At 42.3% G+C, this 15,115-nt stretch overlaps 1 protein-coding gene across 1 annotated transcript in view; it reads left to right on the top strand.

Annotated features, from left to right (window-relative positions):
* The window catches only part of Cds2 (CDP-diacylglycerol synthase 2), a 59,216-nt gene extending 45,543 nt beyond the window's left edge, over positions 1-13,673 (top strand). The window contains exons 4-13 of the mRNA XM_026385775.2: positions 212-309; positions 2,346-2,485; positions 3,749-3,807; positions 4,660-4,742; positions 7,006-7,093; positions 7,691-7,759; positions 8,695-8,847; positions 10,397-10,516; positions 11,015-11,118; positions 11,365-13,673. Of these exons, the coding sequence (XP_026241560.1) occupies positions 212-309; positions 2,346-2,485; positions 3,749-3,807; positions 4,660-4,742; positions 7,006-7,093; positions 7,691-7,759; positions 8,695-8,847; positions 10,397-10,516; positions 11,015-11,118; positions 11,365-11,497 (1,047 nt within the window). The 3' untranslated portion in view covers positions 11,498-13,673. The remainder of the gene's footprint in view (positions 1-211; positions 310-2,345; positions 2,486-3,748; positions 3,808-4,659; positions 4,743-7,005; positions 7,094-7,690; positions 7,760-8,694; positions 8,848-10,396; positions 10,517-11,014; positions 11,119-11,364) is intronic.
* Positions 13,674-15,115: the final 1,442 nt, after the last annotated feature.

Here is a 15,115-nt window from a genome sequence, read left to right as displayed (position 1 = left end):
CTAGAATAAAAAGTTAATCTGAACGTCAGCCATGTGAAGCTACTTCCTCTGACAGAGCATTGCCTTGTGGAATAGTGTTGAGGAGGAGGGGAGTGGGATCATCCTGAAAACTGAAGTTTTTATTTAGTGGTTTTGCTTAGGACCTGTGACCTGTTGTTTTTTGTTTCTGAAGATAATAAGAAGAGTGTTCTAATTCTTCTGTGTTTTGCAGGTAATGTGTGTTCAGATTAAGTGTTTCCATGAGATAATCACTATTGGCTACAATGTCTACCACTCCTATGACCTGCCCTGGTTCAGGACCCTCAGCTGGTAAGATCTCTGACCCAGAGGGCCCCTTACCTGATTTAGATGATGTGTTTGGTGGCATGTATTTACATTGATGGTGGGACACGATACAGTGCCCGCCTTAGACTTGTACAAAACCTTTGAGCCTTTCACAGACCAAACTTTGTGGCTGTTTTGAGTCTTCAGTAGCTACTAGGAGTCTGGAATCTTCCTCAGAAAAAAATCAGATGGCTGTCTGAGAGGATTTGCAGTGGTATTGGGGTTCCTAGACTTTAGGGACAGGAATAGTATTTGGCCCCTCCAGCTTTCTAGCTCAGTATATTTTTCATGCTGTAGCATCCCAGCATTCCCCTCGGGTCTTTGGGGTTGTCAGGTTGCATATATTGCTGTCTTGGGAACTTGGTTTCGCCATCACTAAAACAGATGGTTAAGACTCTTTCCTCAGTTGTTTTCAAATGGTGGGATTGGAGTTCTACTTCCTTGGAGGTACTCAGGGTGCTAGTATGAGCAGGATGAAACTGAAAGCACAGGATCTGGACTCTTCCAGAGAAACTCTGCTTTTTCCTTCTCTAGAAAAGGACTTGGCTGCTATAAAGCAAAAACAAAATAAAGAACTGTACTGCAGATGATATCTGAGACTCCTTTCTGATTAGAAACTTTGCTTTCTTGACCACACTCTTTTCAAGTGGTGACATTTGAGCAGAGCATCACATAGTTCTGAGAAGACTGATAGCAAACATAGACTCTTCTACCCCACTATGCTGGAACCCCAGTTTATTTGTGACTTAGTGGGCTGCACAATAGGGTTTTGTGCCCCGCAACTTGGTCATGACTGTGGGAGTTGATGTGCTCAGAATTAGGCTGGACATATCCTTCCATGATATCTCCCTATCACCCAACAATACACACTGCCTCCCAGCCTCCAGATGAATCTGTGATTGCTCCCTGGCTTAGGATGTAGGTCTCCATTGTGGCAGTTAAGATGTAGGTCTCTCTTGTGGCTGTTCTATAGGAGGACAGCTGTGTTTTGAATTTTGTTAATATACTCAGGAGGCCTGACCTCTAGCTGTGGTCACTTTCCAAAAGACTTTTTCATGAACAGAAAATAAACTAAATGTGAATTTTTTTTTTTTTTTTTAAATTTTAAGTTGTATATGGACTCAATGCCTTTATTTGTTTTTATGTGGTGCTAGGATTGAACCCAGTGCCTCACACTTGCAAGGGAAGTGCTCTACCACTGAGCTACAATTCCATCCCTAAATATGAGTTTTTGAACTTCACAATTTAAAAAAGAAGGAAAGAGAAAATGTCTCTTCCCTTCTCTCCCTTGAATCCTCAGGCTTGGGGTGGTTCTGCCTGGTCTCATACTCAGAATCATCATGGAGGCTACTACACAAGATGTGAGCCATGACTTCTTGCCTCACAGAACTCCCTTGAAAGAGGATGTAAACAAGTGCAGAGTTAATCTAGTGAAAGCGTATGTGTCAGAGCCAGGCTTCCAAGTGGGAGATGCCCCGAGATAACTAACTGCCTAGTGAAATGAGCAAAGACTAGACTACTTGCTTTAGAAATAAATGGAGAGGTAGATAGCTTGTTAGACCATGTAAGGTTTTATGAAGAAAATGGTGTTTGAGCAATGAATGAATAAATGAATAAGTGAAGAGGATGTTCCAGGTGAGGAAGGGAGAGGATGGACCTTTTTGATAGAAGAGGAATTTTTGTGTGGGTAGAGCGGGATAGAGTCTGGGGAGGCAGAGTGAGGCACGTTTTAGAGGATTCTCAGGTTAGATATGGGAATGCCACAAGAGGGGCAAAAACCAAATCCTAAGTTTGTGAAAAGGGAAAGTTAATAAAAGCTGCCACAAGTTTTTAGATGAACTGCTCACCTACTTAGCGGAGAGCAGGGAACCGTAATCTGCTCGTCCCTCTGTGAGCTATCTCTGGGTCTCCAGGCAGATCGGGCTGCTGCTCTCTGTCCTTTCTTCTGTGCTTTCTGAGGGCTTCGCTGTAAAGGAGAGGCTGCATGTGCTCCTGCGGCACTGCCCTGTCTTCATTTCTAGGTACTTTCTACTGTGTGTAAACTATTTCTTCTATGGCGAGACAGTGACGGATTACTTCTTCACCCTGGTCCAGAGAGAGGAGCCTTTGCGGATTCTCAGTAAATACCATCGATTCATTTCTTTTACCCTCTATCTAACAGGTATGCATTAATTGCTTCACCAGTTCTTGTGTCTGTATTGTTTTCATCTGTCTGTGGAGAAGGAGTTGGGAAATTCTTTTAAAATTATTTATATATATATATATTTTTTAGATGTTGATGGACCTTTATTTTTTATTTATTTATATAAGGTGCTGAGAATCAAACCCAGTGCCTCACACATGCTAGGCAAGCCCTCTACCCACCGAGCTACAACCCCAATCCCGAGTTGGGGGATTCTTGTTTAAAGTTTTATAACTGGGACTGTGCTGGGGAGCAAGCTGAGGACTTGGTCATACATTGAGCTGTTATAGCTCTAAGAGAAATTGAGACCCAGGGAGTTGCGGTTATGGGGATGGTCATGGCTGTCTGTCCCACCTGCTTGAGTATCAGCCTCCTTATGAGGACCAGTGGAGCATGTGTGGCCTTATCTCAACTCTCTTGTTGGCTGAAATTCTGCAGTGTGACAAACAAAAATCATTCAGTTAGTGACTATCTTTTAGGGAAGTCTTCATAGAAGCAACCTTGAGAAACATTGCAGTGTGATGGAAGTTTCACTAGATTTACCTTTGAAAAGACTCCATAACCTCAGTGGGCAAGGAATTTAATCTTTCTTTTTCTCTTGTGACACTGGGGATTGAACCAGGGCCTTGAACATGCTAGGCAAGTGCTCTTACCACTGAACTTACATCACTTTTTATTTTTTAGTTGTATTTATTTTTTGGTACCAGGGATTGAACCCAGAGATGCTTAGCTACTGGACTACATCCTCAGCCCCCTCCTGTGTGTGTGTGTGTGTGTGTGTGTGTGTGTGGTTTGTTTGTTTGTTTTAATATTTGAAATAGGTCTTGCTGAGTTGCTTAAGGCCTCACTAAGTTACTAAGGCTGGCCTTGAACGTGCTCTACCTCAGCCTTCTGGGGTGCTGGGTTTACAGGCATGCACCACCACGCCCAGCCCTTGTAATTTTTTGAGACAGGGTCTTGCTCAATTGCCAAGGATGGCCTTGAACTTGAGATTCTCCTGCCTCATCTCCCAAGTACCTGGAATTATAGTTGGCAATACAGTCTCAGTTACCTCTTCTGTGATCTAGAATTAAAACTGCAGGGCTATTGCAGTAGTTTTTCTGCTCTTGTCTTTGAAATTATGCATTGGTTAACTCCTGTGAAAAAATTAAAGGGCCATTTAACACAGCTAAATGAAATGACTAGAAGAAAGGTAAACATAGAGTGTGATTTATTTAACTCCTTTCTCTTCCTCCAAACTAGGATTCTGCATGTTTGTACTGAGTCTGGTCAAGAAGCATTACCGACTGCAGTTCTACATGGTAAGGGGGGAGGGGAGAGAGAGAGAGAGAGAGAGAGAAAGAATATGCATGCGAGAGGGAGAGGGGGAGGGAGGGGGGAAGAAGGAGGGAGGAAGGGAGAGAAGGGAAGGGAGAGGGAGGGAGAAGGAGAGAGAAAATGAATTCTTGTTTTAATTGAAGAGCTGCAGAAACTCAACAGGTTTTTCATGCTTTCTGTGACATCAAAATTCTGGAATGTGATCTATTCTGTATGTATCTGGAACCTTGAGACCATCTCTCTGAGTGCCCTAAGAGTTTAGTAAATACTATGAAAAAAAAAGTACCCATGCGTCAGAGCATAGGACTCACTATTGGGCTATCCAGTCCCTACTTTTTTTAGTATTGGGGATTGAATCTAGGGTGCTTTATTGCTGAGCTATATTTTTATTTTTTATTTTGAGACAGGGACTCACTAAATTGCTGAGGCTGTTTTCTAACTTGTGATCCTCATACCTCGGCGTCTTAAGTTGCTGGGATTTCAGGCATGCTCCGCTGTGCCCAGCCACTCCTGCTTTTTTTTTTTTAATATTTATTTTTTAGTTATAGGTGGACACAATACCTTTATTTTACTTTAAGTGGTGCTGAGGATCAATCCCAGTGCCTCATGCATGCTAGGCAGGCACTCTACCTCTGAGCCACAACCCTACTCCCAGTACTTGCTTTTGATGGGACTCTTATTGGGAGGGACAAAGTGTTACTCTCAGCAGCCTATTCTGTATCTTTTTACTTCCAGTAAGTCAGGTACAGAAGCAGATCTTTTTTCTGTTTGTCATCAGTTTTCTGTTCTTTAAAGTTATTTCTAAGGTAAACTTGATAGTTTTTCTTCTTTTACAGTTTGGGTGGACCCATGTAACATTACTGATTGTTGTAACTCAGTCGCATCTCGTTATCCACAATCTGTTTGAAGGAATGATCTGGTGAGTGATGGCAGCAGGAAGTATTTTCCCTCTTATTTTGTGGGTATTTCTTACATACACCTAGGCTGAGAACCCCTGCCTTCCCTTCCAAGCCAGTAGTTCTCACCTTGAGCTATTCAGAATAGCCTTCAAGCTAGTTACAACACATATGGCCGGTTCGGTAGATCTGGGGTAGGGCCTGAAATTTTGGATTTTCTAGTGCATTCCCAGGTGATGCTGATGCTGCTGGTCAGTACCTAAATTCTAAAAATCTGTTCTAGACTAACAGGTACAGGGATATTTGATCAAAATTTATAAGTGTACAGCAACCTGAAATTTGAAAACCTAGAGGGAATATTCAGGAGTTCCTAGAAAATTGTGAACTGCTAATAGTTATAAACAAACTTGAATATATCAGTGACTATAGAAGAGCTTTGAAAATTGTGTAAATTCAACACCTTGGAAGAAAGAAATGGGACCAGTCAGGTTAATAGCTGAATGTTATCTAACACACCAAAGCTGATGAGGAAGAAGCAAGAACCATCCTAAATAAAATATTAGCAGGTAGGATCTGGCAGTGTGTCAGAAGAACATTATACTGTTACTGAGTAGATTTAATTTTAGAAGCATAGTGGTTTTAACAGGAAATGTGTCAGCATTGATAGGAATCAGCAGAATGACTAAGAAGGTAGGTGATCTTAGTGGAAAGGTAAAGGCACATCTTCAGGTAATGAGAGACATGCTTAAGTATTGTGGGTCACATCCAGACTGCCTCTCTCTTCAAATGTTAGAGTTAGAATGTAGTTACATTCACCTCCTGAGGAACTGACAAGTCAGCAAATCTAAAGAGATTAATTAGCTCATATAAATGTTAGCTTTGGGCATTATTATATTTAAAACAATTATAAAGGCCTGAGTAGGCACTATATCCTTTTCAAATTTCAGTGTTCTTATTATGCATTTCCTTTTTTTTTAATATTTATTTTTTAGTTGGACACAATATCTTTATTTATTTATTTTTATGTGGTGCTGAGGATCGAACCTAGGGCTAGCACTCTACCACTGAGCCACAACCCCAGCCCCCTTATTATGCATTTCTTAAGAGTAGCATGTGCTAAGTCCTCAGATTCATGGCTAAACAAGTCAGTTGAATCTATAGTGACTAATATTAAATTCTCCAGTGAAGGCCGGGTGTGGTGTTGCACACTGTAATCCCAGTGGCTCAGGAGGTGGAGGCAGGAGGATCGTGAGTTCAAAGACAGCCTCAGCAATTTAGTGAGGAACTAAGCAACTCAGTGAGACCCTGTCTCCAAATAAAATTCAAAATAGGACTGGGGATATGACTCAGTGTTTGAGTGCCCCTGAGTTCAATCCCCAGTACCGTCCCCACCCCAAAAAAGTTTCCAGTGAAGGTTTAATCATTGTTATAGTACATTGTTATAGAGACTGTTCTACAAGCCTTGGACAAAGTAAATAATGTGGAGTCTGGAAGATAGAGTGAGAAGGGTTCACACACTCCAAATTTCTCCCTCAAGCAGGAAGTTAGGAAATCGTGCCCATAGTTGCTGGGCCAGGAAATCAAGATTTATTTCTATCATTTTAAATTAATAGAAAAACTTTAAAAAGTGTCTTGAGGGTGGAGAGTGAGGAAAGAGAAGATGGTATGAGTATAAACACCACCTGTCTTCATGGTGGAGGTGATTGGTTTATCAAGAGGAGGGCAAAGAAGAAATATAGGTGTGCATATTGGGGTTTTGTTCCAAGGGTAGTCCTAGGGAAAAGTAGGGCACACGAGTGCTAGAAATAAGCAGTGAAAAAAGTAAGTTAGCTACCAAGTAGATATATATATATATAGATATATATATATATATATTTGTTTTAGAAATGTACAGGTAACTACTCGAAAAAAATTAGGTAAGAGTAAAAGTGGTTATTTTGGAGACTGGAGATAGGGATGGGGGGGAAGAAGGAAAAAAAATTTTTCTCCTTTTACAATTTATATTTGTATTATGTGTATATATTACTGTATAATGAAAAAAGAATAGAATGACATTTATAGATACTCTATTTATTCAGCAGTCATTCAGTAAACATTTTAATGCCTGCTGTGTATCAAGTAATTTGTATGGATTTTGGTGTTTACTTTCTTTGTATTTTATACCACAATAGGTTACAAAAGCACTATCAGCTTTTTGGTTCTGGAATTTATGAATGGCATTGTTGGTGGACTACTGAGGTACTGTCATCTTGGTAGAGTTGATTCTCACTTTGTTTTGTTTCCTAGGTTCATTGTCCCCATTTCTTGTGTGATCTGTAATGACATCATGGCCTATATGTTTGGCTTTTTCTTTGGTCGGACTCCACTCATCAAGGTAAACGATCACCCTAACATAAAATATCACCATGAGGGTAGGATGGTGCTTTCTACATGAGTAGGTTAATGTGGCAGACAGAAGGAAATCTAGCTGGTGTGCACTGTGGCTGTGTAACCATGTGCCCCTGGGGGTAGACTGGTAGTAAATTAATTGTAAGGGAAAAGCCAAAAGAAAACATTGACAACTACTCATTTAAAAAAAAAAAAAATAACAAAATGTTTCTATAGACTTAAAGCACACTCTCAGAGCTTTGATCTGATTTGTGTGTTGTGATTAAATTAGTACGTAGTTTAATAATAAGAATATTTGAAACAGGAAACTGAAGGGTATAATTTAGGGAAAAAGGAAGCCATGTTTTGGAAATTTTAGAAGGTAATGTGGTTAAAAGAATAGGGTTTCTTTTTCTTTTTTTTTTTTAATTGATTTAAAAAAAATACAGCGGAATGCATTACAATTCTTATTACACAGATACAGCATAATTTTTCATATCTGGTTAAGAATAGGGGTTTTATGACAGAGATATTTTTCACAAGTAATCTTTCCAAAGCCTGAGTCACTGACATCCTTTGCTAAGAATGTGCTCTCTGTCCACAGCTTTCTCCAAAGAAGACCTGGGAAGGCTTCATTGGGGGTTTCTTTGCTACTGTGGTGTTCGGCCTTCTGGTAGGTGGAGGTTCCTAGCCGGGTGGCAAAGGGGACAGAGGCCTCACTCCACACTTCAAAGGCCTGTGCAGGGCTAGGGAGTGTGTCTCGCTAGACAAGGAACTCTGTCCTGCTGATTACCTTGCCCCAAAGAGATGCATGAGCATGGAACACTCTGTGAGGGGTACAGTGGTGCTGGCTGTTCTTTACCCACCAGTTTCCAGGCAGGGTTTTGGCAGTCGTGAGATAAGCAACCTTGTAAACCCTCTCATCCCTAGGCATGGTGATACTTCTCATCCCTAGGCATGGTGATACTTGAGCAGACAATGTTCTTGTCCAGGCATTTGGTATTTCAAGATCAGGGTGAGTGACACCCAAGAGTAAGGGCTGAGGTGAGATAAGCTTCTCCAGCCCTGAATTTTTCCTACTTATAACCTGCCAGAGGTAGATGATCTTTCAGCCCCTTTCATCCCTTTCAAGGACACCACTTCCTGCCTCGGACCTTGAGGCCAGTCTCTCCCTTTTTTAGTGTTGCCTGACTGTCCCTTAGTGTTGCTGTCCCCTGGCTTTATTATGTCTAGCCTTCTTTCTCCTGGCTGGCTGCTGTCATTGTACCATATTCCCATGACCTCCCTCCAGTTGTCATTGAGTTTAGAGATCCTGAGACAATAGATTAGAGCTCCCCCAAATGGGAAGAAATGTCTTGTAGTTAAATTCCTTTTCAGGGTCCATGTGTTTGGGCACATCTGAGTGAGACCTCAGTGAGCATAAACCTCTTTTATTAAAAAAATTCAGGTAAAATGCACATGTGGTAAAACATGAACCTCTGACTTTGCACATAGCTTGCAGTGAGCAGGATGGTGGACACTGAGGAACAGACGTGTCCAAGCCAGATGTCGGCCATCCTGATGAACACAGCTCGTCTTCATGCCTGTGTCTCTCTCCCTCATTCTCAGCTGTCCTACGTGATGTCTGGGTACAGGTGCTTTGTGTGCCCTGTGGAGTACAACAACGACACCAACAGCTTCACTGTGGACTGTGAGCCCTCGGACCTGTTCCGCCTGCAGGAGTACAACATTCCTGGAGTGATCCAGTCAGTCATTGGCTGGGTATGTGCCACTCACAGGGGGTGAATGGGTGGGATATGACTGCAAAGAGGAGCCCCCTCCACCACCTACCCTCCAGAGCCACTAGCTTTGGGGTGAGGGCAGGAGACCTTTCTCTTCACTTTACATTTAGGGCAGTGGTTCTCAGTGTTTTGTGGGCTCCTTTAGAGGGATCCTTCAGGTACCAACTGCTTTCATAATATTACAATGAATTTATGTGCCTTTTCCACTCTGCTCACATTCTCTATGATGGTACAAAAACAGCAGGTGGGAAAACGGCCAGCGTCTAGGCATGAGTTAAGGCAGCGGCACAAATAGGGCTGGCAGGCAGTACCCTCTTCATGCTACCCCCTTACAATGCAGACAAGCCAGTTGCTCTTACATCTTTGATGAAATGGTAAAATTGCTAATTTTATTAAAGTTTGACCTTGAGTGCACACGATTTTAATACTCTGCTGAAATGGAAAATGTGCATAAAACATTCCCTGCTAAATATTGCTGTGTGCCTGAAGGAAAAGCATGTGCAGTTGTTTGGGTTGTGGAATGGACAATCTGTGTTTTTCTAGGAACATAATTTTTATTTGAAAAGAATGGCAAAACTATCTTTTCAGATTGGGTATTTAGCAGACATTTTTCTGAGAAGGAACGAAATGAGCCTGTCACTCAAGGAAAATGACAGCAAATGCTAACCAATGATAGAACTTGGCTTCTAAGTGAAAGTTTGTATTTTGGAAACATGTACCTGCCACTGTAAGCATGACAGCCTCCTACTTCTTAAAGACTTTTCTGATGAGATCCATAGTGATTTTAGTAGGTGACATTTTGACATTGGATAATGAAATGTGTCTACATTTGGAAGATTTATATGACTTAGCAAACCTGTATTTTCTAGGTGGTCAATGCATGGTTCCACAGTCACACATGGGCAAAAGATTTCATTCAGAGTGTGAGACAGATGATGTGAGAAAGCACGAAAAATTAATCTGTAGGATTTCAGATTCCACATTGCATCCAATTTTTAAGAAACAGCCTCTGTCACATTCTGTTGTAGTGTTAATATGCATTATTATTTGAGAAGACTACTAAAAATATGCTTCATTTTTGAACTATGTAAGGCTGGATTTTCTTTATATACTTTCACCAAAATATTGCAGCAGGTTGAATGCAGAATATTTTGGGGGGGATGGGGGGACTGGGAATTGAACCTAGGGGGTGCTTTACATTTGAGCTATACCCCCAACCCTTTTTATTTATATTTTGAGATGTTCTTGCTAAATTGCTGAGGCTGGCCTTGAACTTAAGATCCTCCTACCTTAGCCTCTTGTAGCTGGGATTATGGGCATGCACCACCATGACTGACCTGAATACAGAATACATTAATGTCTTCCATTAAGCCAGATATTAGAAATTTATAACAATGTAAAGGAAAAAAATCTACTCTTCTTCTTGATTTAAAACAGTGTAATTAGTTTCATCAAGAGTTATTTCTCTTCACATGTAATAAGGATGGATTTGTATGCATCTTGACTTTTATTTCACTTATTTTTTCTAGAAAACAGTCCGGATGTATCCCTTCCAGATTCACAGTATTGCCCTCTCCACCTTTGCCTCACTCATCGGCCCCTTTGGCGGGTTCTTTGCAAGTGGATTCAAACGAGCCTTTAAAATCAAAGTAGGCAGAGGTTTCCTCTTTATTCCTTTCATCTCACTCTCCTTGCCCATCTTCTGTCTTCCTCCCCTCTTTCCTACCCCATCAGCCATCGACATAGCACCAGACTTTGCACCCTGGTGATACATGCTCTTCTTGACCCAGGTGCTGCATTCATGTGGGTTAAACAAAAGTATATTTTTTTCTAAGAAAATTCTACAGTTGGTTTTCAGTTTGTTAATTTTGTTCTCTTTAAAAGAACATTTTGTAATTTATTAAGCTTGTATTCTATAATTGCCTTATCATTTGATTTAGTTCCTTCTCTTGCCCTTGACTACCTAACACAGCAAGAGTTATTTCTCTTCACATGTAATAAGGCTGGATTTGTATGCATATTGACTTTTATTTCACTTATTTTTTCTAGAATAAAAAATTGGGGTGGAACATTGGGGTGGGACTGTCAGTCTGGTGTTTGGTTGTTGACTGAAGCCAGGCTTGCCTGTCCTTCTCTGCCTTAAACAGGACTTTGCCAATACCATTCCTGGCCACGGAGGCATCATGGATCGCTTTGACTGCCAGTACCTGATGGCCACCTTTGTCAATGTATACATTGCCAGTTTTATCAGGTATAGTGCCTTTCCATCTGAACCAAGTTGGCAGCTTTGTAAGTATGGTGCATTTCTAGAATTTTGGCTACATTTAAGTTCCAGTGAAAAACCATCTCAAATATGAACTCAGTTTCAGTTGTCACTGTGCATGAGGCCCCATTCTGCCCTTAGAAGAGAATCCGCAGATCAAAGCAGTAGTTTGGATAATCAAGCCCTAGAAGCAGCTGGGCCTACTCAGGGCTGTTTCTTCATGTTCTGTTGCAGAGGCCCTAACCCAAGCAAATTGATTCAGCAGTTCCTGACCTTGCGACCAGATCAGCAGCTCCACATCTTCAACACGCTCAAGTCTCATCTGACTGACAAGGGGATTCTGACAGCCACCACAGAGGACGAGTAGGGGCCACCCAGGGCCAGGAGAGCAGGAACAGAACTGAGTGCAGGGCAGGTCTCCAAGGCAAGCCCAGCTGCTGTGACTTAGACAATGACAAGCTTCAACTCACTGTCTTTTTTTTTTTTGGTGGTGGGGGGGTTTTTTTTTTTTTTTTTTAATTTGTGGGTTAAAAAATATGTATATACTGTCTTTGTGTTTATGATTTGGATTGTGAGTAAACTGTAGTTGAGTTGGAAAGAAGTCATGAGGGCAAAACCATTTGGGTATATTAAACAGAAGTATTGAGCAACCCGGAAGACAGTGTTGCCCAGCTCAGGATGTGATCCCTGTCAAGCTGTTACTGGACCCAGTGAGAGTGGCATTCATCTGTGTGAACCCATTTAGGTGGCTCTCCCACTAGTGCTGGGCACACAGCTTGGACACTTGCTGTTCTTGACAGCATTCACTGGCTCTTCTCTACCAGTGCCTGCCTGGGAGCTGTGGAGGGTTGCCCTCTCTAGGCTGAAGGAATGCAGGCTTGTTGATCAGAGGAGCATTCTGTCCACACTGAAGCCCTGCAGAGGCTGAAAGAAGCTCTGCTTTATGTATGGTTTCACTTCATTTCAGACTGAAAGAAGGTTTTAGTTTTTATTTTTATTTTTGAAAGCATGAAAAATTATTTATGATAGTCTGGATAAAACCCACACTGTAATATTTCAAGTGTATGCAGTAGAAGCACTGTAACTGAGCCCCCCTTCCCATGATTTAGGCTCCAGTGTCTCCTGGAGGACAGTCCAGTGAACTTTGTCTTTTCAGGGCTGAGGCCGTTGGCATTTGTGCTGTAGACTTGCTGCTGAGTCCTTCCTGGGGGCCCTCACTGGGGACCCTAACCGGAGGCAGGGAGAGAGGGCTTTTGGTTTGCACTCACCTCGCTGAGCACCATGTAGCTGCTGTGTTGTGTATATATTACTCTTGAGGCAAGTATGTGTCTATGTTTGTTCTAAAACACCCTTATTTCTTACCATGATTTCAATTATACCATGACTTGTTCATTGAATCCATAAAGTCCTGCTAAAAACTATGGCATAACTAACCTATGAGAGGCCTGGCTATTCTGAAGATTAAATGTATACTTTTTATATAATGTGACCAGTTTAAATGTAGTGTGTATTTTACTGGGGACCTTTTGTTGTAGTTACTGTTTGTGTAAACTGATTTATTTTTCCCCTTCCCTACTCATTAAGGCGAGATGGGCTTTGGGAAAATGATTAGGTCTTTGGCCAATGCACAGTCAAGCACAGGGGAGAGAACCTGGTGTACAGATGTGTTAAAATTATTCCATGGCATGGTTGCTTTCATTGCTAGTGACAGCAGGACTTGCTTCAGCACCTTGGTCTGGTTTGATTTATGCTGTGAGTAAACTACAGCTCTGAGTTGGAAAGTCACTGGGGTAAAACCATTGGATTTTTACAACAAAGTATTGAAGAACCTGGAAGACGGTGTTGCCCCTTTTTGGAAGTCTGGTTGGTTCTGGCCCCAAGTGTGTGTGGGTTTTTTTTTTTTTTTTTTTTTTTTTAATGTTGGCCTTCCTGCCTCCTGAAGGTTCATAATCAGCCAGGTGACTGAAGCATCCACAGGGGACTCTAGAGCCCTCACAGTGTTTGAACTCACATATCTGTGTGATCCCTCCTCGTGGGTGTGAAGCAGCTGTTTTTCACTGAACTGTCACTTTAGTTTCAGCTTCATGGCTTTTATTTTTTGGGCCCAAGGTCCCCTTAAGAACAAAACATGTTATGCTGGAGGTTTATATTCTGGCTATGTGTCCCTGGGCAAGAAGCCTCACTCTAGGGTCCTCATTTTCTGAGCTTCTTCTATTACACTGTTCTGTGATTCCCCAGAGCAAGGTCTTATTACCCCTGGGCACCCGAAAAGGAAATGCGTTCAGGTATTTTCTAAATGCTTGTCCTCAAGATGTGTCAGTGTCTTAGCAACTAATCTTCAACAGAGATTAGGAGTGAAACTAGTTTTCTGATTGAAGAATGAACTTGGATCATCAAACTAGGTATAGAAGGGCACCTCCTTTGTCTCTTGTGGCCTCATTGTGGGCAAGTGGTGGGGTCCTTATGAACAGAGGGGGGAGGGGGTATCTCAGTGGGGGCCCAGGAGCAGGGACTCACTCTGAAACCAGGCTGCCTTTGGATGGAGGAGTCTGGGGCCAGCAGCTGAGGCTGCTTTGTGGAAGTGGTCACTGACGGAGGATCCTGGGGAACTAAAGCTGGATACTCACTAGAGCTGTCAGCAAGAGGCTAGAGTGGCAGCTGGGGTTTTATTTTTTTTCTGATTTCTCTAAGTGCTTTCTAGTGGAGGAGGAATTTCCCAGTCAGGTGGAGAGGAGAGCAATGCCACCTTGTGTCTGTATGACAGTGTTTCTTTCTCCCACTTTCAGACAAGCTCCAGAGACTATTTTAAAATGCTCCCAAGCAGATCCTAGTGACTTGCACAACCTGTTTTAGACCCATTTTTTTTTTTATCAGAAATAAAATGTGACTGGAACTGTGTGCCCTCCCTTGTCATGAATCCAGTATTTGTCACCTCCACGCTTAGTTATGTGTGTCCCACTTGTTTATGTATTCATAAGTAGTATGTAGTCCCGATTCAGAGATTTTTGCTTTGTTTTGCAATTTGTATCCCATACATTCCCAGCAGCCTTCTGAGGTAACCGAGAGAGCCACGAACACCTTCCCAGGAGAGAGCTTCCGCAGGGTAGTAAGGTGGAGCCGGGACTATCTCCATCTCACACTGTGAGCCCCACAGGACAAGGATGGCTGGTGCCTCAGCCAGCTCCACCTGAAATGTTACAGCATTCTCCCCCTGAGCCTCAGGAGGCCTGACCCCTGCCAGGTTGGAGCTTCAGTCTCTGTTAGCTCACCCTGGTGAAATAAGGAGATGACGAACTAACCAGGGCTGACATGGAGGCCTGGGCCTGGGCATCCCTGGTGAGTTCCACTGGGGCTGCTCACCGTGCTTGTGGGGTTCTGAAGTTTCCCTCTGCTGGTGTGCGCCACCCTCTTAGATGCTTCCAACACCAAAAAAGCACACAATTGTGTTTACTCCTGAAAGTGAAGCCTTGAAGACAGCTGGGCCTTATTATGTTTATTCCTTTTTTGCCTGTTTCATATTTGGAACCATTTAGTAGCTATAGTGTCATCACATTTACAAAGTATTTATTCTTTATGTTGTATAGTTCTACAGTGGATGTGGGGGGTGAAGTGTACCTTTAAACTGTATACGGTGAACTTTGACATGGACTTTTATCCTATAACTTGATCTGTATTATTCAAGAAAATTCTAGAAAATATATTTTAAGGGAAACTACACAGACCCTGTGACTTGTGTGTAGGCTAGTTGTAGAATTGGCAGGGGGCTTATTTGAACGGATCTCCAAGTTCAGCTCCTCACCGTGGGTCTCAGTAAGCTCAGGTCCATCCGCTGTTGAGTGTAGGGTGGGGAGAAGGTGAAAAACTCATGGCGCAGAGCGTCCTTTGTAGGAAGACTGTAGCGTGCTCCCTATGAAGCCAGCCCAGGTGGATGTCCAAGGGAGATTTCATCACTCTGCCAAATGTGGTATGTCACTGTCCAAATCTC

Source organism: Urocitellus parryii, chromosome 6 (genome assembly GCF_045843805.1).
Source record: "Urocitellus parryii isolate mUroPar1 chromosome 6, mUroPar1.hap1, whole genome shotgun sequence".
Taxonomy (NCBI): Eukaryota; Metazoa; Chordata; class Mammalia; order Rodentia; family Sciuridae; genus Urocitellus; species Urocitellus parryii.
This window is presented reverse-complemented; position numbering and strand designations above follow the sequence as displayed.